This window comes from Malus sylvestris, chromosome 4 (genome assembly GCF_916048215.2).
Source record: "Malus sylvestris chromosome 4, drMalSylv7.2, whole genome shotgun sequence".
Classification (NCBI taxonomy): Eukaryota; Viridiplantae; Streptophyta; class Magnoliopsida; order Rosales; family Rosaceae; genus Malus; species Malus sylvestris.
In genome coordinates, this window is record NC_062263.1 from 31,019,425 (window position 1) to 31,046,956 (window position 27,532).

Consider the following 27,532-nt stretch of genomic DNA (forward strand, 5'->3'; position numbering starts at 1 on the left):
CACATGACTATGCTACAAACATGAAAAGGAAGCTTGACCAGATGAAGGAATATGAAGGTCAGATTTTACTTGATCATCAGAGGTTTGTGGGTTTGTTCCAAAGGCATTTATTGCCTTCGTCTTCTGGGGCTGTACCGCGTAATGAAGCTCCAAATGATCAACCTCCAATGCCTCATTCTTCTAGGGTTCTGTCCAGTATTGAGGCTCCGAATGATTCCCCTCCGGTGCCTTCTCTTTCTGGGGTTCTATCGACTGCTGAGACTTTTCCTAAGCAACCTTTGTGAAGGCTCCCTCTTGTTTGTTTATTTTGACTCATGTATATGTACATATTTGTAACTTATCGGAGATATCAATAAAAAAGCTTTGCTTCATTTCAACGTATTGTGTTAAATACACCAAAGCCTTCTTCACTAAGTTCTTTGAATTTTTCTTTTGTTGAAGCTTGTATGTTGAAGCTTTGTGAGTGGAGCATGTAGGTTGAGGTAGTATTCCCTTAATTTCCCGAGTGAGGAAAACTTCTCGGTTGGAGACTTGAAAAATCCAAGTCACTGAGTGGGGTCGGCTATATGAATCTTAGAACGCCATTGTGCTCGGTCCTGTGTCATGTCCTCCGTTAGATCCAAGTATTCTAAATCTTTTCTTAGAGTCTCTTCCAAAGTTTTCCTAGGCATTCCTCTACCTCTTCGGCCCTGAACCTCTGTCCCGTAGTCGCATCTTCTAACCGGAGCGTCAATAGACCTTCTTTGCACATATCCAAACCACCGTAACCGATTTTCTCTCAGCTTTCCTACAATTTCGGCTACTCTTACTTTACCTTGAATATCCTCATTCCTAATCTTATCCTTTCTCGTGTGCCCACATATCCAATGAAGCATCCTCATCTCCGCTACACCCATTTTGTGTACGTGTTGATGCTTCACCGCCCAACATTCTGTGCCATATAACGTCGTCGGCCTTATTGCCGTCATATAAAATTTTCCCTTGAGCTTCAGTGGCATACGACGGTCACACAACACGCCGGATGCACTCTTCCACTTCATCTATCCAGCTTGTATTCTATGGTTGAGATCTCCATCTAATTCTCCGTTCTTTTGCAAGATAGATCCTAGGTAGCGAAAACGGTCGCTCTTTGGTATTTCCTGATCTTCGATCCTCACCCTTAACTCATTTTGGCTTCCATTTGCACTGAACTTGCACTCCATATATTATCTCTTTGATCGGCTTAGGCGAAGACCTTTAGATTCCAACATTTCTCTCCAAAGGTTAAGCTTCACATTTACCCCTTCCTGAGTTTCATCTATCAACACTATATCGTTTGCGAAAAGCATACATAAAGGAATATCATCTTGAATATGTCATGTTAACTCATCCATTACCAACGCAAAAAGGTAAGGACTTAAGGATGAGCCTTGATGTAATCCTACAGTTATGGGGAAGCTTTCGGTTTGTCCTTCATGAGTTCTTACGGCAGTCTTTGCTCCTTCATACATATCCTTTATAGCTTGGATATATGCTACTCGTACTCCTTTCTTCTCTAAAATCCTCCAAAGAATGTCTCTTGGGACCCTATCATACGCTTTTTCCAAATCTATAAAGACCATGTGTAAATCCTTTTTCCCATCTCTATATCTTTCCATCAATCTTCGTAAGAGATAGATTACCTCCATGGTTGAGCGCCCTGGCATGAACCCGAATTGGTTGTCCGAAACCCGTGTCTTTTGCCTCAATCTATGCTCAATGACTCTCTCCCATAGCTTCATTGTATGACTCATTAGCTTAATACCCCTATAGTTCATGCAATTTTGTACGTCGCCCTTATTCTTGTAGATAGGCACCAAAGTGCTCTTTCGCCACTCATTTGGCATATTCTTCGTTTTCAAAATCCTATTGAAAAGGTCAGTGAGCCATGCTATACCTGTCTCTCCCAAGACTTTCCACACTTTGATCGGTATATCGTCTGGGCCCACTGCTTTTCTATGCTTCATCTTCTTCAAAGCTACAACCACTTCTTCCTTCCTGATTCGACGATAAAAGGAGTAGTTTCTACACTCTTCTGAGTTACTCAACTCCCATAAAGAAGTACTCCTTTCATGTCCTTCATTGAAAAGATTACGAAAATAACCTCTCCATCTGTCTTTGACCGCGTTCTCTGTAGCAAGAACTTTTCCATCCTCATCCTTGATGCACCTCACTTGGTTTAGGTCCCTTATCTTCTTTTCCCTTGCTCTAGCTAGTTTATAGATATCCAACTCTCATTTTTTGGTATCTAGTCGTTTATACATATCGTCATAAGCCGCTAACTTAGCTTCTCTCACAGCTTTCTTCGCCTCTTGCTTCGCTCTTCTATACCTTTCACCATTTTCATCGGTCCTATCCTTGTATAAGGCTTTACAACATTCCTTCTTAGCCTTCACCTCTGTTTGTACCTCCTTATTCCACCACCAAGATTCCTTTTGGTGTGGAGTAAAGCCCTTGGACTCTCCTAATACCTCTTTTGCTACTTTTCGGATACAACTAGCCATGGAATCCCACCTTTGGCTAGCTTCCCCCTCTCTATCCCATACACACTGGGTGATTACTTTCTCTTTGAAAATGACTTGTTTTTCTCCTTTTAGATTCCACCATCTAGTCCTTGGGCACTTCCAAGTCTTGTTCTTTTTTCTCATTCTTTTGATATGTACATCTATCACCAACAAGCGATGTTGATTAGCCAAGCTCTCTCCCGATATAACTTTGAAATCCTTACAAGTTATACGATCCCCTTTCCTCATTAGAAGAAAATCTATTTGTGTTTTTGACGACCCACTCTTGTAGGTGATCACATGTTCTTCTCTCTTCTTAAAGAAGGTGTTGGCTAAGAAGAGATCATATGCCATTGCAAAATCCAAGATAGCTTCCCCATCCTCGTTTCTCTCCCTAAAACCATGGCCACCATGAAAACCTCCATAGTTGCCTGTCTCCCTGCCCACGTGTCTATTTAAATCTCCTCCTATAAATAACTTCTCTGTCTGAGCAATTCCTTGCACCAAGTCTCCAAGGTCTTCCCAAAATTTCTCCTTCGAACTTGTATCCAACCCTACTTGAGGTGCGTACGCACTAATCACATTGATGAGTTCTTGTCCTATTACAATCTTGATTGCCATGATTCTATCTCCTACCCTCTTGACATCTACAACATCTTGTCCACGATGATGCCAACACCGTTTCTTGTTCTATTTGTGCCTGAATACCAAAGTTTAAACCCCGAGTTTTTTAGATCCTTTGCCTTAAGATCAACCCACTTAGTTTCTTGTAGGCACATAATATTTATCCTTCTCCTCACCATAACTTCCACTACTTCCATAGATTTTCCCGTTAAGGTTCCTATATTCCACGTTCCTAAACGCATTCTACTCTCTTGAACTCTACCCTTTTGTCCTAGCTTCTTCACCCCTCCCCCGTCTAATAGGATCAAAGTACTTCTTTTGTGTGTCCTGTGTAAAGTTGATAAGAGCATATGCTCCCAAACAACTTTGAGTGGAGTCGTTCGAAAAGAAGTTTCTATGGCCCCCTTGCTCATTTAACACTGCATTCGGGTGCCGATAGAGATACAGCGACCCTTGCTCACTTATCACTGTGCTCGGGCCACACAGCGCGCCACTTACGGGTGACGCCTTAGCTTTAGCGTGATTTCGTTCTGGATTCATTTTCATAAGGATTCGACGTAACCGAGGAGTGCCGGCTGTCGACTACCTGACTCCCTCCCCCTCCTCCTTTATCCGGGCTTGGGACCGGCAATATAGGATAAACTTACACAGGCGGAGTTCTGCACTAGAAAAATATATATTTGAAAAAAAAAAAATAGTCGTGCAAACTGCAAATGTTAGAGGGACTATATTTTGGTGAACCACATTACATTATTTTCAAAATAAAAAATAGAGCTCACCAGTACAAATATATTTCGTCTTTATTAAAGAGATGGTATAATCTCATCTCCCTAATATTTCTCCTGAAATATATCCATTTGCTCCTTTATCTTAAGAAGGACTTGTATGGCATAGGCAAATCGACATGGTGACATTCCGTTCAATTAATACAAGGATCGCCAACAAGGACATTCTAGTGCATTGTATATTCTTATCCAAGACTTGAATTATTTGATGATGTCATATGAATTGTTAGAAATATGTAAAGTGTATGGCTAACCCAATAACAAAAGTAGAATATGTGGAAACAAATTAAGAAACGGCCATCTTTGAAATTTCGGAGGCCATATGCTAAATTTATGAAGGAGCCTTCTTCTTAAGATAGTCTCCCAATTTTTTTTAAAAAATATTTATTATCTATTATATTGATACTAGAGAGCAATAATTAAAACTCAAACGAACTTTAAAACTCATGCTAATTATGAGTTTCCAAATTTCATTACATAGTAAGTAAAGAAAGCTACAAAAATAATCATTACTAAATAATCAACAATCAGTTCAATCTTAAGAGACCAAATGAACAAAACCTGGAAAAAGTACAACATTAAAGTTTCACTTGTAGATGGATCTCCGTGCATTCTTTGTTGCAAAATTATCAATAAAAAAGTGGAAATGTTTTTTTTTTTCCGGAAAATGGGGAAGTTGGACAAGAGGTATGTGTAGGTCTTGAATTTCTTTTTAATTTTTGTCGTGTTTAACTATGTAATTTTATTCTTCAGTCATATTCAAATATAATGTTGCTATTTATATTAACTTAAACTTTAGATATTTGTGTGGCCGAACATTTTATTCCTCCCGACCCCGATCCCGACCACACCCCAACTGGTCCTTGTACTATTGACACGAAAAGCCTCATGTCAACCATGCATCACCCATTCATATATCGTCTAGGCCATCTTGAGCTTGAGTTAACTCACACCATCACATTCACAATTATTTCATCGAGGCGATTCCTAGACAACTTCTAATCCCCCTTGATTTCTATGTAACTCTGCTTCTTGAAGTCTAAGATCTAATGAATCAATTAATGAATATATATATAATTCCATTTGTCCTTCAGGTCCTTTTTTTAACAGTACTGCTGGTATGTATATAACAACTAGAACAATTTATATATACACTGCAAATTGGTGCCCTGTGTTGCATTATGTCGTCTTAGCTAGTTAATTAAACGATCAAGCATCCTTAATTGCCACAATTATACTTCAAATAAGGTCCATCTTAAATCCACGCCTAAATACGAGATAGTTATATATAGATCCAATTTAGTTTGTCATCAATTATTAGATTTATCATGAAGTTTATGCATATCAATCCAGGTCTATTGGCTTTCTTATTTTTATGATAATGTGTTACCCTAATTTAAAAAAATAAAAAAACGATATTATCTATATTAAAGGGTGGAGAGTGGATAAGCCTCATAATAGGCTAGCAATATTGTGGTTTAAATTTGACTTTGGCGAGAATCAAACCTAAAACCTTTACACAAGTACAGAATACCACTAGACCCTAGTACTAGTGACAGTGTTAGCCTAATTTTAAAGATGTGTTTTGTATTTTTTTTTTCCGAGTACCCTATATACCATTAGGCTATATTTAGAAATCTAAATTCTTGTGTTAAATTTATGCACGGTTACACGATCTTAATGCTCTTAATTTTGAGTACTTTGTCTCTTTGTTTACCTCCTTTGACTTTCACTGTTTATAAGCTATTGAGACATTGTACATATGCATATTAGTATATTTAGACTTTGTTGTTCATGTGCTTCGGACCTTGATTAGAGGTATCATATATGAAAGTTTTGGTTTGCTTTGGTTAGCATGTTTACACTCTCCTAATTTGTGTTCCTTTGGTACTCTTATTGGGGGACTAGCGAAAATGGGTCTGTTCATCAAGATCAAGTGTTGAGTAAACTTGATCTCTTATGGTATTTCGATGACATCCCTTTGCAATATGGTTTAAATAACTCCAAAAACCACGTCATGCACATCTATATGAAATATGAATTATTCTGATTTGGTTCCTCATCCTCAATACAACACGGCAAAATTTCGACAATGGTCTAACCTAACTTGCATCAAGCTTTGAGTAAGGAATAAACCATGCAGAAAAGTGTTGTTGGAGAACAATTCAGAAATAAATACAAAATAACAGAACTCGAAATTGTAGAATATTTATTAATCAAAATACTTGCTGTGCAAAATGAAATACAAAAATAAAAACAAGAATATCAATGGTACTAACGTGATTACAGAAGGTAGAGGCTAGCGTAATAGCTATGTCATTCGAACAGTATTTCCTGGATTCTAGAATTCTAGCGAATTTGCTTTGTGTGTTTACTCTCTGGAAATTTCGTACAAAAGAAAGAAGGAAGAAAATATGATCTGGAATGGAACTGAGGACTCTAGTTATATAGGCTATTTTATACATCTTCAAATACCTTTTGAATGTATCTGAAGCTATACAACTCTAATTGTGTCTATTAATCAAAACGTTTTTAATTAATTTTAATTAAAAACTTAATTTGAAAATTAAAACTAATTGATCAGATTAATTTTAATTATTAGGCCCTTGTCTTGATTAATTAATATTAATATTATAGTATAATCATCAAGCCCAATATTCACAAATGGTGGCCCAAGCTCAATCCCTATTCCAAATGGTCAAACACCTAACTAATATTGTAAAGAACAAAATATATATAAAGGTCATTGAGAATCTTGTTTTCTCCAATGTGGGACAAGAATTTCAAAACTCTAACAAGTGTTACTTGGTAGACCACGCTGATAGGGCCATTAACGATGATAGGTTCACTAACAAGGAAGTTTCACGTGCTTAGGTTCACCAACTAAAGCAGAAAAGTAAATCATAAAAAAAAGGCACTTTCACAATCAAAACCATTTTAAACCACATATCCAATTACCTTAATTGGGGACACAACTCTAGCCCACAGGTTCACTAATTATAGGAATATACGTTAAGTAATGATAGAATCGGTACAGCTGGTTCACTGATTTTTATAACTTATTACACAGGTTCACTAATTTGATGTTTACAAATATGAAGGGAGGGAGCAGGTTTAGGACCTGTAATTTGTAATGTTAGAGTTAGAAGTAAACGCTGGCAAGGATTTAATTAGGGATTGAAGGAAGGAGGCTGCTGTTTAGGTCGAGCGGCTGGTTAGTAATATTAGAAAATATCAAACATAACTAGATAATCTAGGTGGCAAGGTTTTTATTTTGCTAGACCCCATTTTTTTGTATTAAAATGAATAAATAGATCAGATCCAAACTAATGTTACAAAAGTGGACCAAATATTATAAGCCCTTGTAAATACGTACATGGCCGGGTTAACACTTAGCATATACACATATGCATGCATATCTACGTACATGATATGATGAATACTGCATCCGACTATAATGCAGTATTGCAATAGCATGAGTGCAAGAAGCGTCAGAGGATTATAGTAAGTACGTACCCCTAATCGCTGATGAATACATATTAGATCATATTCACATATAATAGATCAAAAGAGTAGATAGATAGATCCGAGGATTAGATAGACAGATAAATGGATTATTTCACACCCATATATATGTAATATATTAGGAAAATTAAAATTTTAAATTAATTTGCAAACTAAATGATGTGGCATAAATAAGAAATGAGCACATTAATCAAGACTTAAGTAATAATTCAATTATGAACAACCACATCATTTAGTTTATAAAATTTAGTTTAAAAATTTAGTCTTCATAACATTATCATATATATATATATATATATATATATGTGTGTGTGTGTGTGTGTAAAAGTATGAAACTTTTAAGAGAAGGGATCCCCATTTTTCAAAAAAAAAGGGAACATCATCTTGAACGTTAGATTTAGCTTTAATGAAATTTTATAGTTGAGATTCTGTGGCCTGTAATTTAATCTTAATCACAGAATTACATTAAAGTCAAATCTAACGGTCAAAGCGCGACAAAGGCTTCTCTTCTGTATAATTTTATTTATAAATGTAATCTCTCGAAAAATACCCTATATATGTATGTGTAGGAATATGCATACGAGAGAAAGAGAGAATTTATGAGCAGAGACACAGACGACTGGCCAATGGCAAATGGCAACTGCATTTAAGGCCAAGACCATCATTGCACTAGTACGTCAGCATTGCCATGGAAATCATTTTTCATTTTTATTTTATTTGATTTGACTACGTCTTTTTTTGACTTTGGAACCAAATAACGAATTGGGAAGGGAAGCAAGGGATAGAGAAGCATGGGTTTTCAGTTTTCACCCACGAGAGTCGAGACCATGAAGAGCACCTTTTATGTAATGAGTTTATTATCATTTAGGTTGATCCAATAAATATTGTTATTTAGGAAAAAAAATTTATATATGGCAATACATTATTAGATAGAGAATTGTTATTGGCACTCCAAAAATCTCATTATACACTCCAAACTTTCTATATTTGGAAAGAAAAATACATTTGTAATAAGTGTAGAATAAAATTTTTGAAGTACCAATAACACTTCCCATTAGATAAGAGACTTTATCTTTCACTGTTGAGTGATTGCCTAGCTTAGCTATAAAATTAGAGAGCTCGTAGACTAAGCATCTGCCTGCCACTAACATATTCAGTTAATTCTTTTTAGGGAAAATTTGAAAGATGTCTAATTTTATAGCTTATCTTTTGAAATAGGTATAATTTTTAATGATTTTTAACTTTTGAAATAGGTCCAATTTTTAGTCCAATTGGACCCATATCAAAAGACCCCTTTTCTTAATTAAGTTCATGTTTATCTTGCTATATATGGGGAGGATCTCTATCTGTCTACTTGTTCTCCTCTAATCTTTCTGATCAGTCTGGCTAGCTAGCTAATCTCTTTTTCGTGCAGGTTGATTTCTATAATTGTTTTGCATGGGATTTTAATTAGTTCTTTTTTTTTTCATTCTTTTCATAAATTATTAGTGAGTATTCTGTACCGAGGGTAGTAAATGGCCATGACATCCTCTCTGGAATGGCCTTTCATGTTTCTGGCAGAAAGAGAAAAACTAGGCTCACACACACACACGCACTCTCTCTCTCGGTTGAGGGTCGGCTTAATTAATTTCTCCCATCCATCCACCTATCCGTCAGTCAGTCATTTTGTCTTATTACGTTGTCTTCTGCCTTTGTCCGGGAACGGAAGAAATGCCTTATGCTTGCTTAGCAGTCTCCATGACTTCCAAACTAATTTTGCCCAGGCATTTATCATCCGTATATATCTATATATACTCTCTACAGTGTGTATATATATAAATTTCAAAATGCATATATATATGCTGGCTACACTATTCCTTTTGCCGTCTGTCTAATTAAATTACTGAGTAAATTGTACAAATGGTCCCTCAACTTTAATCAAATTGGAGCAATGGTCCCTCAACTAAAAATCCATTACCATTGGTCCCTCAACTTATCAAAATATGTAGCTATAGTCCTTTTCATCAATTTTGTCAAAATTTTGTCAAAATAAGCTATGTCGGAATGACCATTTATATAATTAGGGTCCCTTAACTCATCAAAGTGTATAATTATGGTTCTTTTCGTCAACTATGTCAAAAAATTTGTCAAAACAAGTTATATTGGAAGGACCATTGCTACAATTGGGTTAAAATTAAAGGACCATTTCTCCACTTGAATTAAAGTTCAGGGACCAATGATAATGGATTTTTAGTTGAGGGACCATAGATGCACGTTTTGATAAGTTGAGGGACCAAAGGTAATGAATTTTTAGTTAAGGGACCATTGCTCCAATTTGATTAAAGTTGAGGGACCATTTGTACAATTTACTCTAAATTACTAGGACCAATATATATATATATATATATATATATATATATATATATAAACCCTAATATTGGAAAAAGGACACCTGATCGATTAAACTTGATTATTCTCCACTTGCAAATTGCAGTAAGTGTTGTCAAGTAACTTACAACATTTCACCAGTTGGTTAAATGATTTCTGAGTTCTGATAGAAATTTTATGTTAACTATAATATTGTACAAACTAAAAGGGAACTGTTATTAATACTTCAAAAATCTCATTCTACACTTCTCAAACGTGTATTTTTCTTTCTAATTATAGAAAGTTTGGAGTGCCAAATGAGATTTTTAAAGTGCTAATAATAATTCCCAACTAAAATGGTAACTCATTAATCATTATATATTGATGACTCCAAAACTTATGGCCTAGCATGCTCTTCGATAAAACTATTTCACACACAAAACTAAGGATAATACTAGGCAGGCAAAGTTTTTAAATAAAATTTGCAAACTAAATAATACGTTATCAATACAAAATAAGCACGTTTTCTTAAGTAATAATCAAATCGTCAACTTTCATGTTATTTAGTGTACAAAACTTAGTCTACAATGCATCCATCTTTTTGAAACTTACCATATCATCATACGGGGATATATATATGCTTTAACATTATTATGATTTATGATCATGCATATATTATATATCAAAGATTTTCAAATTTCATAACCAAATTAAATTTAGAAATGACTTAGCTATTATAGGAATAGGATCATATATATGGGACTGCTGCAAATAGATATCTGTCTCCTAATTTTATTGTTGAGACAGAGTGCAAACAAATCCTCCAGACCCATGCACTATGTCTCTTAATTTTATTGTTGAGACAGAGTGCAAACAAATCCTCCAGACCCATGCACTATGTCTCCTAATTTTACTGGTGAGACTGCTGCGAGTTGAAGGACACTTTCTGGACAAACTTGTTTTCCCTTTTTCTTTATTTTTGTTGGGCATGTTCTTGTTCTTTTTTCCCCCCTTTTGTTTCTCCTTAGAGGACGGAGGAGGATTGCAATACTAATATATATATATATATATATATGCAAAAAAAATATATTTATAGTTGATATACTATGTGTATGAGAAAACAATTTCCAAGAGACATAAATTAGATATAATTAAATTGTCTGTAAATGGGGTATTGATTAATCAAATTAGACTGTCACCTCTTCCACCCATCTCTCTCTCTCTCCCTCATCGGACTGTTTCTTTTGGCTTTTGAAATCTCTCGAACTTTTTCTTCTTGATAGTTAATATACCCTGCATATCTGTGCCAAAACAAATGGATAGAAAGAGTTAACAAAATCATGAGTGTGGGACTATGCATGTATGACTTATAAAGCAAAACCTAATTAAACACAAAATTATTTAGCTAGCTTTTCGCATGAGTAGAGATTGTCATACAATACAACCGTGCGCAGTGTAAGGCTGTTTGCATAATGATTGCTTCCAGCGAATAGTCCGAGTCCGGACTTCGGGTTATTTATATACAGTCCCAAAGGCTGTTTTTCTTTTGTTGTAAAAAAGTCCTAAAGTCAGTTTTGGGTATAATCAATTTTTCTTTCACAGTAAGAATTTATTTCGTTTTAAATGGAAAAAAAAGAAAGGAACGAATTGATAACAGTTGATGTAGGTACAACAGTGGGATTTGTATCGTCTTCTTTTTCCTTTTTTTTTTTTTTTTTTTTTTGGATAGACGATATTGTAAATGAGTTAAACTGTTAGCTGTAAGGGTAAAGAGGGATTTGTGAGTATCGGACTCACACGAGAGTGTTTAGACATGATTGTTTTTTGCCGTGGCGATAAAACGTCATTTGTTTTTTTTTCCCTTCATTAAGTTGGACTCTTCTTCGGATGTGCTCACTTAAAAATATTTAGGGTTTTCAAAAATAAAATAATTATTTAGAGTGGGTTATTGGCACTCACAATTTGTTGAATATACTAATAATTTAGATGTACCACTATAAAATACTATTTTGGGTATGGTTATGTTTGGAGGAAGGATTTTCAAATTCCCAAGTCTACCATGAAATAACATCTACACACCAAGAGTCTTTTTCTTCAAACTCTCGTACATGCTCCCACCCTTTATTGTGGGATCAAATAAACCCCTACCACTAGTGACGGAAATACTCACACTCACTTTGGTACGGTTAACTTTGACAAATAGAACACAAAATCGACTGTTTACTGCATATAAGGAGTGTATATATATATATATGTATATATATAATTCTTTTGTTCCCATTTTGCATCATGTGGAAGTCATAACGCTGGTCAAACCCTAAACCACGAGACAGTATTTTATTTGATATTTCTCTTAATTATGAAGATATGTTGGTAGATCTATACCCAAAAAGTGAAGACATTTCGATAGATATCTAACAAAAAAGTGGATATATTCAATTAGTACATACTGATTTTTAAAACAATTTCGGTAAGCATGCACCTCCCAAAACATTACCTCAGTACATTTTGCGAAAAATTCAACACGGTTTCAGCATAACTTGGCTGAAACTTTACTCACTTTCGGTTGGAAGCTATCGACTTTTTAAAACACTGTATTTGGCAGTGCGGGTGTAGGAATAGTTTGGTTAAGTTAAGCGGTTGTATGAATTTAGAGTATTTTCGGTATATCCTTAACAAATGTAGGATATCAATCAAATCACTCTAGTGTTTATGGTTAATTTTGAGTATTTTACAGATCACTTTAATAGTAAACAATAATAAATTACTTTTCTGTTGAAAGAAGAAAATATTAAAATATGTTTTTAAATAACTAAATACGAACTTCAACAATTAATTTTCACCATAAAATTAAAAATTTGAAAACTTTTATTTGATAAGCATTTGGCCTGATTGACTGTATGTCAATTAGCGCATAATTGACCTACAAAAGTAATCATACAGTACTAATTAAGGGCACTTATATATCCAACCATCAAAAGCTGGAAATAACAAGAACAACAACAATAAAACTAATAAATGGATCACAACCAAATTGATATTACTGTGGAAATGAAATATAAAATTTGTAATTGTATATTTATGTATAAGACGTACTTATTCTACTCAATCCTAAATGAATATCGTATTTTTCCTATAAAAATAATAATAATAATGGACGTACCTGAAATAATTTGATGGGATTGGTTGAAGTTGTTGTGAGTAGGCAAGGAAACGAGGAAACCCTAATTAAGAAGGATCAATGGTTCGGCGGTCGTCACCAGCAGCAGCCCTAGTTTGCTGGAACTGTTGACTGAGTTGGCCATAAATGCCCCCTGCAGCAGCGTTCATGGCAAGAAGGCTTGCATCGTAGTTGTTTCCGCCATCAAGGCTCCTAAACATCATCTGTTGCTGATGATAGTAATGATGATCTCGATCTCTGGGAAAAAACTGGTTGGGGTAGTGTTCTCGGCCTCCGCCGCCTGAAATGAGATTGATGCCCATCCCCAAGTTGTTGAGTGAAGAGGACTGTAAATGTAGATGATGGTCGTGATCGTTATTATTATTGTTATTGTTACTGTGGGTGTGGGCGGCAGCAGTGGCAGTTGCGGCGGCAGCAGCGGCGGCGGCTATGAGTCCGTGGCTGGCAGTGAGATTTTGATATTTGGAGAGTTCGGATTTAGCACAGGTCAGATCCATCTGAAGTTGGCGGAGTTGGTGTTGGAGGAGAGAGATGACTCCAACGCAGCCGTAGACGGGATCGCGGAGGCGCATATCGGCCTCGTAGGCGAGCGAGTTGACGGCGTCCTCACGCTGGTGTGGGTGCAACTCATTGAGCAGTTTAGTGACGTTGCTGGCCCCAAAAACTTTGTGAACATTAGCAAACTTATGCGGCTGGTCCGGTGGGAAGTATGGCGCAAATACGCACTCTGGCTGGCACTTGCGTCGCAGGAACTTACACGCCGCGCATGGCGAATTTGTCGACGACGATGCCATCTTCCACCTCTTCCTCCTCTGTATTTTACCAATCCATTCATTAATATTACATATATAATACACGTATTAAATAAGACCATAACCATCATCATCAGCATACAAAGATCGCGAAAATTCCAAAACTAAAATTCCCATGGCATAAACTGAAAATAAAAAAAGGTTAACTACAAAAAAATGAAAAGAAAAAAAACCTTATACATTCACAGAATCACAGATGGAAGAATAATTTTTTGGTCGATGTTTAATTTTCTTATCAGCATCTTTAAACTTGTCCCGTTACCATGACGGACAGTAATTAAGTGGTACTGATGATTATCTCACCAAAACACTGACCTGAATTCTTGCAATGAATAACAAATGCTGCAAAAAGGATGAGAAACGTTCGGCAGAAAAGGAATATTCAATGAATCATGATGAATGAATAGGCCCAACCCGAGTGGAAAAGAAATTAAACAAACAACGAATGGAAAAGAAATTAAACAAACAAACGGACCTAATAAGAAATGAATTCGAACAAGAAAAGAGAGAAAATGCAAAATCTATGGCATAGTGGCGGCTTTGCCATAGTAAGATCAGCGCCGGCCAATCAAAGGTGGAATTTCCCTCTTATATATTACCTTGAATAATTCCCCAAGAAAATCAACTAAGTAATGATTCAAAATTCGAGTGAACGCGATGGTCAGGTAAAATAGGTATATGGTATTATTTGCCAGTAGAAGAAAGTAAAAATAAAAAGAAAACATTGACATATATCACTGATATTCTTCTTCTTTTTTAATTCGTTTTAAAAAAAGAACCAAAATGCAATCTTTTTCGTCTGAAAAGATCTGGTCTACCGAACTGTAAAAGGGAAGTTAGATATACAAAAGAACATGCATATGAACAAGAATATTACAGATAACATGTATGTGTATATGCATGTTCTTGAAAACCATAAAGAGATCCAGCAAAAAATAAAAGAGAAAAACAGTAAGATACATACATATATTTATATTTATATATTAATTTCTAGAGTAGTAGTTCTTGTCAAGTTTCTCTCACCACCCCAGAAACCCTAAGCGGCAGGTAGGGGTTAAAAAATATCGATTCTTCTCTTGCAGGGTCGTCTCTCTCTGTAGGGTTTTTATCAGAGGAAGGAAGGAAGCATACAGTAGTGATAATATTTAATTAAAAAAAGAAGGGTTATTTACCCGTGGGTTTGAGCCTGATAGATTGGATCTCGTGATGGAAGGAGTTGAAGAAAATGGGGTTATGTTTCACCGTTCTCGATGAAAGCTTTGGAAGCAGATCTTGCTTGAATTTCTTACTAGAAAAATTATATATAGAAGATGGAAAGAGATATAAATATATATGACTACTTAAAGTTTAATTAATTGAGAGACTTTATTGGGGTGAACCAACTTAATTACCTGTAGTAACATGTTATAACAATGTCAAAAAAGAAAAAAAAGTTACACGTTGAACCAAGTGTACTGTGTGTCCATGTTAAAAATGAAAAGGAAAAAACAATAAAGGCACGTGGATAATATAATTTAGGTGACGTAGAGCACGTGTAAAGGGTCAATATGGCTTTGATACCATAAAAAAAGTTGAAATTTCATCATAAACCAATTGGCAATATGAGGAGTAGCTCAATCTCTTATAAGTTATTGCAAGATTTTTTCTTTTACCAATGTGAGATTTTTTTACCAGCACATCCTCACACAAAACACCCGAGCCATTGTGACCTCGCACATGAACTTCTTCAGGCCGTGGGTATTGATGGAGGGAAATGAATCATCTCCGAATCTCTTTCACCTAATCATCCTCATCAAACAATCCATACCCTTGAAATTCGATCAAACAACTAAAATTATTATAATTTTTAGAGTGAGCCTCTGTTTGTGGCAATTATATTACATTTCAAGGACCCGAATTGTTTGATGATGAAGATTAGATGAAAGGGATGATCTTCCTTTTTCTTGATGGAGTACAAGAATGAGATAAAAGAATAATTAAGAGGATGTGACTCGAAAACTCTGACCGTGAGGGTGAAGGGAATATTATCAACTCTCTCAACATCTATTCTTATTCCTTTACTTCTCCTGAAAGCTTAACAAAAAGCAAGAATAATAAACAATGATAAATATATATTTATTAATTAAAGATATATAATAATAAGAAATTATGGAAAGGAGAGCAAGAGTAGTCTAGTTGCGTGCGTGCGGTGGCCTCGATTTCTTCGGTCAAACCTTTTATTTTCTTGATGGAAATTTTACCAGGACTACGACTACTGTACTAGACTACTGGACTAGCACTAGCAGTCTAGCAGTGTAGTGATGAAAATGGAGGGAGGGAGGGCCGATCTCCACACCACAAACACAAAGCCTACCCTTCCAGACGGTTACTTTATTCTTCACGTATGAATTATGATACGATGATAATACCATATGCATGTATATTTTAATCTCTCTTGGAGTTGGATATCCATATATTTGTTTCAACTTTCTCTCTCTCTCTCCCCCCCCCTCCTTCTCTGTATAGTTTTTTTTTTTTTTTTGTTGGTGTACAAGATAATGTATTATCCAGTCAAAGATGTCAAAGGTTACAAAGAAGCCTACCCCGAGGCAAACAAGCCAACTACAACAACTAGAAAGAAGTAGTGCAAGGAGGTACATTCGACACTGCATCTAATGCTAAAAGTGTCACTCCTCGCACTACCAACTAGAACTTAAGGGGGACATGGAAGACCTGTAAGTTCTATTTGAGAGCAACACTTTGTGATTTGTACAAAGACTTTTGGGACGACAAGGAGATTAACATTAGCACATGTGGTAGACTTTTCAGGAGTTGTATTACTTAGGTATTCAAGTCAGAAACATTCTTAGATAAACTAGAACTCTTCTAGTTGATTTATGCATAAGTGATTTTCGGTGATAAGGTTAATCTTTGATAAGGTTTACTTAATGGGAGGACTCCTAATCAAAGACCATCATATACAGTATATAACTGAGGTCCTTGCACTCTTACTTCATCCGCAAGTTTACATAAATACTCTAGCCCCATTGAGTGAGCCTTGCTTTAGGTTAGTGCAGAGTTGCAGAAGAGCTTCAGTTTCTCACCCTATTTCCTGAGACAATGTCTTCCTCAGGTTAGTGGTTAGGTTAATATATAAGTCAGTTCTTATATATATATATATAAAATTTATTAGGTCTATCTTACAAGACCATCATTACACAGAACATGCACAAGGGAAGATGGGGGTCTGTTGACCCAGATATAATCACATACTTCCCTACTTTGCCCTAACGCCAAAAGGTCTGTCGACGTATTGGCCGATCTTGGAACCCAAGACTACCGGCTGTCATGAAAAGCCTCCCCCAATCCTTTGCTTTTTGCTAAAATTGGCAATGCTTCCCAATTACCCATTGTTGCCAAATCTCGAAGACATGAAACTGATTCCAAAGAATCAGACTAAACGATGACATGATTTCAGCCCATATACCTCCCCAGCTTACATCTTTGCAATATAGCCATTGCTTCCCCCATCGCCACGCTAGAAGCAATCACCTTATATCTGCATGTAGCCACAAACCTAGAAGCAATCACCTTATATCTGCATGTAGCCACAAACCTTCTCTCTTAATCTCGAGCCACCATACCCATGAAATCCAAACCCTAACTCTTCATCCAACTGGCATCCACATTTATTTTTATGAATCCCGTACATGAAGGAGACCATTGGACATCATTTCCTAAACCTGGAACAGTGACCAGAGGCCTGATGACAGGTACCCGAATGGCGTATTTGAAAGCACCCACCGAATGGGAAATAACGGCGATAACCTGCCATGGGTAAATAGGTTGTTGATTGAAAATGAAGTTGCATCTTGATTTCCATATATGCCAACAAGTTAATATATGAAAACAAGTTGCTCCTCTCACTTTTCTCGCCATTTACTGAAGCAAAAATAACACCCTACCAGTTCGCCCAAGTTGTAATTTCCTCCCTGCATAAACTTCTAGTCAAACGTCTCCCGTACCACACTGCCTCCACCCATGGGCATTGAAGAAAGAGGTTTTCTATTGACTTTTCAGTCGAGTTGCAAAGAGGGCAAATGGGTGAAGGAGAAGATTGCCGATTAAACAAATTAGCCATCGTTGCCACTACCGCATGTAAGGACTTCCACATGAAACATCTTATTTTCGGCGGTACCTTCAGATTCCACACACATTTCCATAAATGGTTGGCTGACCCCTATGAGGGTTAACATTCATGTGTAGTCGAGTCCTGGTCAGTGCCCAATGATATCCAAATTTGGCCGAATAGATCCCTTTTTTCTCAAAAGACCACACCAATCTGTCATTCAAAGTTGGGTCACCCGTATGAGTCTCTAAAATCGCATTGAACTCTTTTTCCACCACAAATGGTTTCAAGAAATCAATATCCCAAGTCCAATTTTAGTGCATATCAGAGAGTTGACCATTAAGTTCTGAGAGACTTGCACCGTGCCCAAGGGGGAGGGTTTTCTCGAAGGAATGTATGGTAGCCATTTATCCACCAAACCCGAACCTCTTTTCCATTCATAATCTACCAGCGTGCACCCCCACGAATAATTTCTCTTCCATCTAGGAGGCTTGACCATGCCCAATAAGCTCTTCCACCCCGCTTTGCATCGAAGAAAGAGCAATTTGGGAAATATCAGGGTTTAAGTATCGACACCCATAAGGAGTTTGGCTCCATTAACAACCTCCAACATTGCTTCGCCAAGAGGGCATAGTTGAACTCCGCAAAGCACCTCAATCCAAACCCGCCTTTTTCTTTTGAATGACCCAACTGCTCCATCAAGACCTAATGAATCCAGTTCTCCCCTTATTTTTGTCCCAACCAAAATTTTGAAATCATTGCATCTAATTCATTGCAAAGTGTCATAGGAAACTTGAATAGATTCATAGGGTGCACCAGAATTGCTTGCGCCACCGCCTTTATTAGAACTTCACCCCCTGCTTGTAAGAGTGTGGAACGCTTCCATCCCTGAATCTTCCCCAAAAGCCTACCTTTTACATAAGTAAGGCCGTTTTTGTTTGATCTACCCTAAATGGCCGGAACACCTAGGTACAATCCCGGGTCCCCAACTCTCTCCATCCCAAGAATGGTAGCCAGTTGGATTGATAAAGACTCCGACACATTCCCCCCGAAAAAAAATACTTGACTTCAACTTATTGACCTATTAACCCAAGGCAGAGCAATATTAGTCAATTACCAGAATTAGATTTCTACAATTTCTCTCATCTGCCTTTGGGAAAATCAGAGTGTCATTAGCAAAAAAATATGAGATATCATGGGACCGGTAAGACCCATTTGAACAGCCTCAATCCATATCTTATCACTCGCCTGTTGTACAAGGAGCGAGAACACTTCACTGACCAACATGAATAAATATGGGGAAAGAGGATCACTTTGTCGAATCCCTCGTGATGGTGCAAATTTGGAGCTAGGTTGTCCATTCAGAAGAATGGCAAAATTCACTGTTGAAATGCAACACAAAATCAAATTTCTCCATCGACTATCAAAACCCATCTTCTCCATTATTGCCAATAAGAAGTCCCATTCCACCCTATCATAAGCCTTATACATATCCAATTTGATTCCTAACTTTAACTTGCTTTTCGTCTTTCTTGTTTTGAGGAAATGGAATAGCTCGTGCGCAATGTCAATGTTAGCTTGAATTTGTCTTCCTTCCACAAAAGCATTTTGGGTTGGAGAAATCAACTCTGGCAGTAACCTCTTTAACCGGTTAGCCAAGACCTTAGAAAGAATTTTGTATGAATAATTGCATAGACTTATGAGGATAAACTGAGACACTGACTTCGGGTTTTGAACTTTTGGAATTAAAACCAGGTGAGTAGCATTGATTCGCATAGGCTACATAGACCTAATCATCAAATCCTCGATCATTTTATTAATATTCGCAGCAATTATATCCCACTGCGACTGATAGAATACCTTGAAATCCGTCTGGGCTCGAAGCTTTAAGACCTCCCATTTTCATAGCAGCAGTTTTTATCTCGTCCACAGAGATTGGAGCCGTTAACGTTACATTTATCTCTTCAGAGACCCTTGGGGTGGCGTAATCAAGGATGGCTCCCCACTCCCTGTGCCCCGACGAGGTGAAATGTTTCACAAAGTGCTCATTAATCAATCGCCGTACCTGACCTGGATTGTCCACCCAATCCCTATTATTGTTTTTTAGCAATACCACCTTATTTCTCCTTCTTCTATGCAAGGTAAATTGATGGAAAAACTTTGTGTTGGCATCCCCTTCCTTTAGCCATTGAACCCTTGATCTTTGCTGCCAAATGCTCTCATCCTGGCTCCACAGATGGTCAACATGTTTGTATAGATCCTCAATTTCTTGGGAATTTTTCTTCTAGTCAAGTTGGAGTTGACCTAAATGGTTCATCATCTCCTGAATTTGCCATATTCTCTGACTGAATTTCTCTCTACTCCACTGGATAGATTAGCACAACACTCACTAATCTTTAGATTCCATCGCTTCACAGAGTTTCCCTCCCCGAGTTTTATCCTATAGTCATCTCACTATCTCTTTGCAATTTGCATCCTTTGCCCAGTAGGCCTTAAAACAGAAAATGTTTTTCCTTTTTCCAACACGCGGATTGCAATGCACTAGAACTGGGCTATGATCTGATCCCAGTGACGTACCATTAGTGACCATAGAATTAGGCCAAAATGATGCCAACTCTCATTCACAAGCCCTCTGTCTAACTGAGCCTACACTAACTGCCCATTTCTCTTCCCTTGCCAAATGAACTTAGGACCGTTGAAACCCAAGTCTGATATTTCCAACTTCTCTTAAACTCCTATAGATATCTTATCTGGTTGTATCTCACTTCGGCTCCACCCGATTTCTGATGATCCCACAAGAATTCATTGAAGTCATCACCACATATCCAAGGGATGCTGTCCGAACCGAAATTCTGAATCATTCCCCTCCAAAATTCTACCTTCTCAGCTCGGTAAAACATTCCGTACATACCAGTGAACTGGAACACACTCTACGAATCCACAAAGCAACATTTAGCATCAATGAAATGTTTTGAGGAATCCACCACATTCACTTGGACCGACTCATCCCACAAGAGACTAAGCCTTCCTGCCCTTCCAACCGGTGCAACATCAAACCCATTAAAATACCCCATTCGTCGCTTCACACCTATTATTCTATGATCTTTCATTTTTGTTTTTGAGAGAAAGATCATAAAGAGTCTATGTTTCCTTATTAGCCCATGTAGGACTCAAACTACCGTATCCGACCCAAGACCACTGTTTGGGATAAAATCTGAACTTTGGGCCAGAGAGAAAGTCGGCCCAAACCCAAGGCCCAGAGGAAAACTTAGGAGGCAGGAAAGAGGCTTTCGGCTGGGCACAAGTTACAAAGGCCACCTGCTTACCTGCTCAAAGACCACAGGGGGTAGGCTATTCAGTCACTACACAGCCCAATAAAGTACTTTATTGGTGGCATTCATGTAAAAAAGCTAGTGAGTCATCACCAAACCGCATTCGGGCACCGCTATTGCTACAGGAACCCAAGCTGAAGTCGTCTATAAAAGGAGGAAGAGAAGACAGAATTAGGGACACTCAAACAAACAAACAAAAGCCAAAACTCTGCTCAAGCCAGATTTACCTTCAACGAAGCTGTAGTCAGCACAAGCCTTCATCCCATTCGGGATAAACCTTCCCAAACCCCTGTAATAGCTCTGCTACCTTGTTCATGGTGGTATCGATTCATTTTGTATCCTCTTCTCCCCCGTCAACCCCTCTAAAAGCTTTCAGACCTCTGACAGAGCCACAAAGATAGATTTTGTAAGAAGTTCAGCCTTGGCCAATAAGGTTCAAACTTACCCGACTATCTTTGCTCTGTCTTTGTCTTTTCTTTCTTTTAAAAGCACAATAACATGTTATATATTCCCAGTTATATACAAGTTATTTCTAGCAAAGTCATAATGAAAATGAGTCTTCAGCACTTGAATCCGATCTGAATCGCGTCAGAGTTCAAATCAGATCTAAGTCTTAAGCCCGGCGGGCATGTAATTTAAAGATCAGTTTAAAAGTCCTTGGCCTCAAGGCATAAAAAAGAACTCTACGTGGACTCAACCCATCCACGACAATCTTTGATAAGCGAGAAGTCCGAAGTTACTTGGGGTGCAAGTAATCAATCTATTTCTCCGTTTTGTTGCTATTATATCTTGATTCGTAGAAAAGGCTTAAGCATGGAGTGAATTCTGATAGAAAGCCTCAAGGCCTACACCTAAGGCCCCACGAAGGCATCTATTTAGCTTCATTTCATGTTGCGGTCTAGTTGGTCCGAGTATAAGGATTAACTCTGATGGGAAGCCTCAAGGCCTATACCTAAGGCCCTACAAAGGCACTCATTTGGGTTCGTCCTACCTCTTGGATTCAGATAATCAAAGGTATAATAGTGATAAGACTCTGGCAACCATAAAAGACCAAATATGATACATCCAAGCGCTGGTTTAGTTTGACAGGAAGCCTCAAGGCCTATACCTAAGGCCCCACAAAGGCACCTGTTATATCTAACTTGGTTTCTCGGGCGTATACATATTCAATCAAAGCTTAACACCCATTCAACATCTGCCATACTGAAGATGGCAGTGGCACGCTTGAGCACGACAAAGTTAATCTTGATTGTGAGCCTTAAGGCCTACACCTAAGGCCCCACAAAGGCACCCTTTCAAATTAACTCTGTCCTTCTCTTTCAGAACTGCCCGACGAGCCTTGCCCGAAGTGTGTCTTGCCCGACCAAGATCTGCCCGACAAAGGCTTGCCCGAGCGAGCCCGAGAAGAAAGCAGAAGTACGACAGATACCCTCAACCGACGCCATTCTCCCAGGGGAGCTGTGTGCTCGTCCGCCAGGAGATTCCTGCGACGAACATAGTTTTGGCACGCCCGGTGGGATTCTCTGATCTGACGATAAAGATAAACATGCCAGAAGATTTACAGAATACATTGTTTCAAATACTACAGAGACTGAATGAAGCCTCCCTAGGCTCTAGAAATGAGACAGGTTTGGCTCCTCCCAAAGGAGAAAGACACATGACTACCCAACCAGATGAGGTAGTCATAGTCAACCCTGTGTTGCCCTTTTCTGAAGCCCCGGTAAACATGCTCAACATGACCTGGGCAGAGAAAGGAAAAGGGAAAATTATAAGGGAAGAAGAAGAAGGGAAACTAGACAAACGACCTACGGAAGGGATAGGCAAACCATCCGAGTACCCAAAGGCTGCCATAATCAAAGGGCTGGTTATGTGTAGTAAATGCCAGTGTGAATGTGAACTCGAGATTCCCCCAGCTGGAGTCCTTATTGATCACGAGTTAATTAAAAGAGAAGCCCGCGAAAGGCTTAAGCAGGCAACAAGAAAAAATACTTCCCGAAGCGTTTTTCAACGTTTAGGAGGTGATTCCTAACCCAAGGCGTTGTCAGAAGTATTTCGAAACTATGAAGTTTCTGACGAGTTTCGAAACTATGAAGTTTCTGACGAGGCAGAGGACATGGAAGCCAAACTCCAAAGAAGTACAGAGCAGCTTCAAAATGGCCAAAAGGGGAAGGAAGTCAGAAGAACTGATGAGATAGCTAATCCTGTTAAGAAAGCAACTCCTGCATATCGTGGGCGGAAATGGTATGTAGTTGGAAAAGATGGGCAGCCCACCAGACCAATGGGAGCATCCATGGTCAGAAGGGTTCAAAGGCAGCACAAAGCCTACATGAATTCCCTGATGACCCCTATCACCTCTGAAGCCTCAAAAAATCAAAAGCCAGAGAGGGCAACATCTGGAAGTAGTAGTCAGCTTCGTTGGCGAAGTAAGAAGGAAGTAGAAAGGGCCAACGGCAAGACGGAGGGTATGGGGAATCATGTGCCACAAAGCCAACATCCTGGCAAGTATAGGATCTTAAGAAGGGCTCAGGAAGATCTGACTATGATGCCAACACCTGGTTGGAGGCCGGGGCCCACCCATGAGGAAACTGTTGCATCTGAGAGGAGACCAACCTTTTTGCCTTTGGATCCGTTTGGTGAAGTTCCAAAGCAAGCGCTGTACGGAGACATGAATCAACCACAACAGGAAGGGATACCAGAGCCCTTACTACCAGCCGATGAAATGGCCTGGTTAGACGAGTTCATGGATCACATTGGGAGCAAGAAGGAGGACTTGCTCGAACCCAGCAACTTCCACATCAACATGACGTATGTATTATCCGCCATGTTTGGCGCCAGGCCTGACCAGCCCGCTACCATGGAAGGTGATTATTTAACAACTGAGCCGATGATGGCTCACGTCAATGTGGAGGTAGTTACAGAGGAAGAGTCAGGCAAGGTTGAATCCTCAAAAGTACCTAAAGGTGGTCCCCTACGGATTTACACAGATAAAATGGTGTTCAGCCGCCCAAGTATTTCGTTGGCCAACCACCTGAAGCCTATATACGTTTCAGCTCATCTGGAAGGTGTACCTTTCAAAAGAATTTTGATTGATGGAGGAGCGGCTGTTAACATATTGCCAGCCAAGCAGATGAAGAGGATGGGGAGAAGCACTGAAGATCTTATTCCCACAGACCTTACAGTCTCGAGCTTTTCAGGTGCCATCACCAGGACTCATGGGATATTACCTTTGGAGGTAGATCTGGGGTCCAAGAAAATAATGTTGGCGTTCTTTGTGGTAGACTGCACTTCCACTTACGGGGCCCTACTTGGAAGAGATTGGATTCATCAAAGTTTAGCCATACCTTCTACTCTTCATCAACAAGTGGCTGTATACCACGAGGCAAGTACTGAAGGATCAAGCTTTTGGGAGTTGGTAGAGGCCGAATCACGGCCGTTCCTCCCCTCAGCTAATGTTGCAGAAGCAAATTTCTACAATCCCAACGTGGGAATTTTGAAATGTTTAGGAGCTGATGAGAACGGCCGCCCTACCAAGGTGACGGCCCGAAAGCTTCTAGAACAAGGGATGCTCCTTACCAATGAGGAGTGGGAGAGACCCTGTCTTATACCAAACTCTCTATACCATCAATGATCGAACAAAAGAAGAAAGATCAGGTCATGGCAGTCAGATCCCTGATTAAAAGACTGTTGGTGTATGGAAAGGAAAGAAGACAGGAAGAAAAGCTCTTGGATAAAGAAGAGCAGGAGTGGCAGGGGAAAGTTTCTACCAGCCAGCAGGAAAATGAGGAAGAATCTTGCACAGAGGAGTTAGATAAGGCCATTCAAATGGCCGAATGCGTCTACGATATAGACGAGCCAGACGGTCTGCCCGAGAACCCGGAGTTAGTTGAATTTTTGTGTGCAGAACCTGATAAGCCACCTCCAGAAGTCCAGTATCCACTGGAAGTTATTGATCTAGGCACAGAAGAGGATCCGAGACCAATTCAAATCAGCGGTTTATTAAGGATTGAGGATCGGGCCAAGATTATCTCTCTTTTGCAAGAATTCAAAGATTGTTTTGCTTGGCATTACACCGAGATGCCAGGATTAGACCCAGCCTTGGTGGAACATAGAATGCCCATCAAGGAAGGATATAAACCTGTCAAGCAGGCACCACGAAGGATGTCAAAGGAGATAGAAGAAAAAGTCAAAGAAGAAATTGAAAGGCTGGTGAAAGCTGGCTTTATTAGACCAGCCAAATATGTAGAGTGGCTAGCCAACATTGTACCCGTTTTAAAAGCTATAACAAAAGCAGTACGGTGTTGTGTTGATTATAGGAATATTAATAGCGCCACACCAAAGGATGAATATCCCATGCCCATGGCTGACTTATCCATAGATGCTGTAGCAAAGCATAAAGTTTTATCGTTTATGGATGGAAATGCCGGTTACAATCAAATAAAGATGGCGCCAGAGGATATTCATAAGACAGCTTTTAGATGTCCTGGTCATGTGGGGGCATATGAATATCTGGTCATGCCATTCGGGCTCAAAAATGCAGGCGCCACGTATCAAAGGGCAATGAATGCCATTTTTCATGATTTAATTGGCCAAAGCATGGAGGTGTATATCGATGACATTGTGGTGAAATCTAAGACAGAAGAGCAGCATCTCGTGGACCTCAAGCAAGCATTGATGAGGATGCGGATCCACAAGTTGAAGATGAATCCAAAGAAATGCGCTTTTGGAGTAAGAGCGGGCAATTTTTTGGGATTCTTGGTGCATCAGAGAGGTGTGGAGGTGGACAAAAATAAGTCTCGAGCAATATTAGAGTCACTTCCACCTACCAACAAAGTACAACTTCAGAGATTGCTAGGTAAAATCAACTTCTTAAGGAGATTCATTGCCAATTTGGCAGGCAAAATCCAGCCACTAACTCCGCTACTGAGATTGAAGGATAGGGAGAATTTTGAGTGGGGGCCAACCCACCAGCAGGCATTTGATAGCATCAAGGCTTACTTAACTTCCCCACCAGTGCTGGTGTCACCTCAAAGGGGAAAGCCATTGAAACTATATATTTATGCATCGGAAAGATCAATTGGGAGTCTACTAGCCCAGAATAATGAAGGAGGAAAAGAGCAGGCTGTGTATTACCTCAGCAGAATTCTGACCGAGGTAGAAACAAGATATTCTCCGGTGGAAAAACTGTGTTTGGCTCTATATTTTACTGCCAGCAAGCTAAGGCATTACATGCTACCTTGTCATGTGCACATTATCGCCAAAACAGATGTGATAAAGTATATGTTGTCAAGACCTATGCTAGCAGGGAGGATTGGGAAGTGGATTCTAGCATTATCAGAATTCAGTTTTCAATACATACCCCAGAGGGCAGTCAAAGGCCAGGCAATTGCTGACTTCCTGACCGAACATCAGGAGTCTCAAAGCGAGGAAATCAATATCCCGGGAAGTTTAGAAGTTGCTAATGTATGGATCCCACCAAGAAGTGATGTTTCGGGCAAAGAAGATTGGATCCAGCAAGAGATAAGGAGAGTAGCAGGTCTTTGGATTACACCTTGGAAGCTATATTTCGATGGATCCTACACTCAGAAGGCAGCATGAGCTGGAATTGTGATTATAAACCCTCAAGGGGTTTATCATTACTATTCCTTCCTACTTGATTATCAAGAAAATACCAATAATCGGGCGGAGTATGAGGCATTGATTATCGGCCTGGAAATCCTGATGGACTTGGGGGCAACTGAAGTAGAGATCTTTGGTGATTCAGAGTTAGTGATAAATCAACTAAATGGCGAGTTCAAATGCAGACATATCACTATGGCAGGGTACTATATGGCAGCAACACAACTGCTGAGTTTGTGGGAGTCTGAGATATCAGTCAATCACATTCCTAGGGAATCTAACTTGGCAGCCAATGAAATGGCGCAACTAGCTTCAGGAGTGCCAATGCAAGAAAAGAAGTATGGTGTTGATGTTGAGATCCAAACAAGAAACCTTCCCTCTATCTTAGATCGGAGGTTCAGTATGGATGTAATGGTTCTAGTGACCGAGGTGGAAGATTGGAGGACACCTATTACTCAGTATCTGAAAGATCCTTCTTCACCCACAAGTAAGAAGAACAGGCAGCAAGCAACCAAGTATGTCTTGTGGACAAAAAATCTGTTGAGAAAGACCCCATATGGGTTGCTATTAAAATGCTTAGGCCTAGAGGAATCCATGAGAGTAATGGCCGAAGTACATGAGGGAATATGTGGAGCACATCAAGCGGGAACAAAGATGAGATGGCTACTTAGAAGGTATGGT

At 38.8% G+C, this 27,532-nt stretch overlaps 1 protein-coding gene and 1 pseudogene across 4 annotated transcripts; both read right to left on the minus strand.

The window, feature by feature from the left end:
- Nucleotides 1-10,926: 10,926 nt before the first annotated feature.
- LOC126619997 (protein ASYMMETRIC LEAVES 2) lies at nucleotides 10,927-15,076 on the minus strand. Of its 4 annotated transcripts, none has more exons than XR_007622216.1 (3): nucleotides 14,968-15,076; nucleotides 12,966-13,795; nucleotides 10,927-11,103 (listed from the first exon to the last, which is right to left on the minus strand). XR_007622216.1 is itself a non-coding variant. In XM_050288456.1 (2 exons), the coding sequence occupies exon 2, from the start codon at nucleotides 13,775-13,777 to the stop codon at nucleotides 13,031-13,033; it is 747 nt and encodes a 248-aa protein (XP_050144413.1). In that variant the 5' UTR covers nucleotides 13,778-13,795; nucleotides 14,819-14,915; the 3' UTR covers nucleotides 12,809-13,030. The 4 variants fall into 4 exon arrangements, 2 of the variants coding, with proteins under 2 accessions (XP_050144413.1, XP_050144412.1); XR_007622217.1 differs by lacking the exon at nucleotides 10,927-11,103 and adding an exon at nucleotides 12,653-12,725; XM_050288456.1 differs by lacking the exons at nucleotides 10,927-11,103; nucleotides 14,968-15,076 and adding an exon at nucleotides 14,819-14,915 and having other exon boundaries at nucleotides 12,809-13,795.
- A 1,893-nt stretch (nucleotides 15,077-16,969) lies between these two features.
- Nucleotides 16,970-17,948, minus strand: LOC126618334 (uncharacterized; annotated as a pseudogene).
- Nucleotides 17,949-27,532: the final 9,584 nt, after the last annotated feature.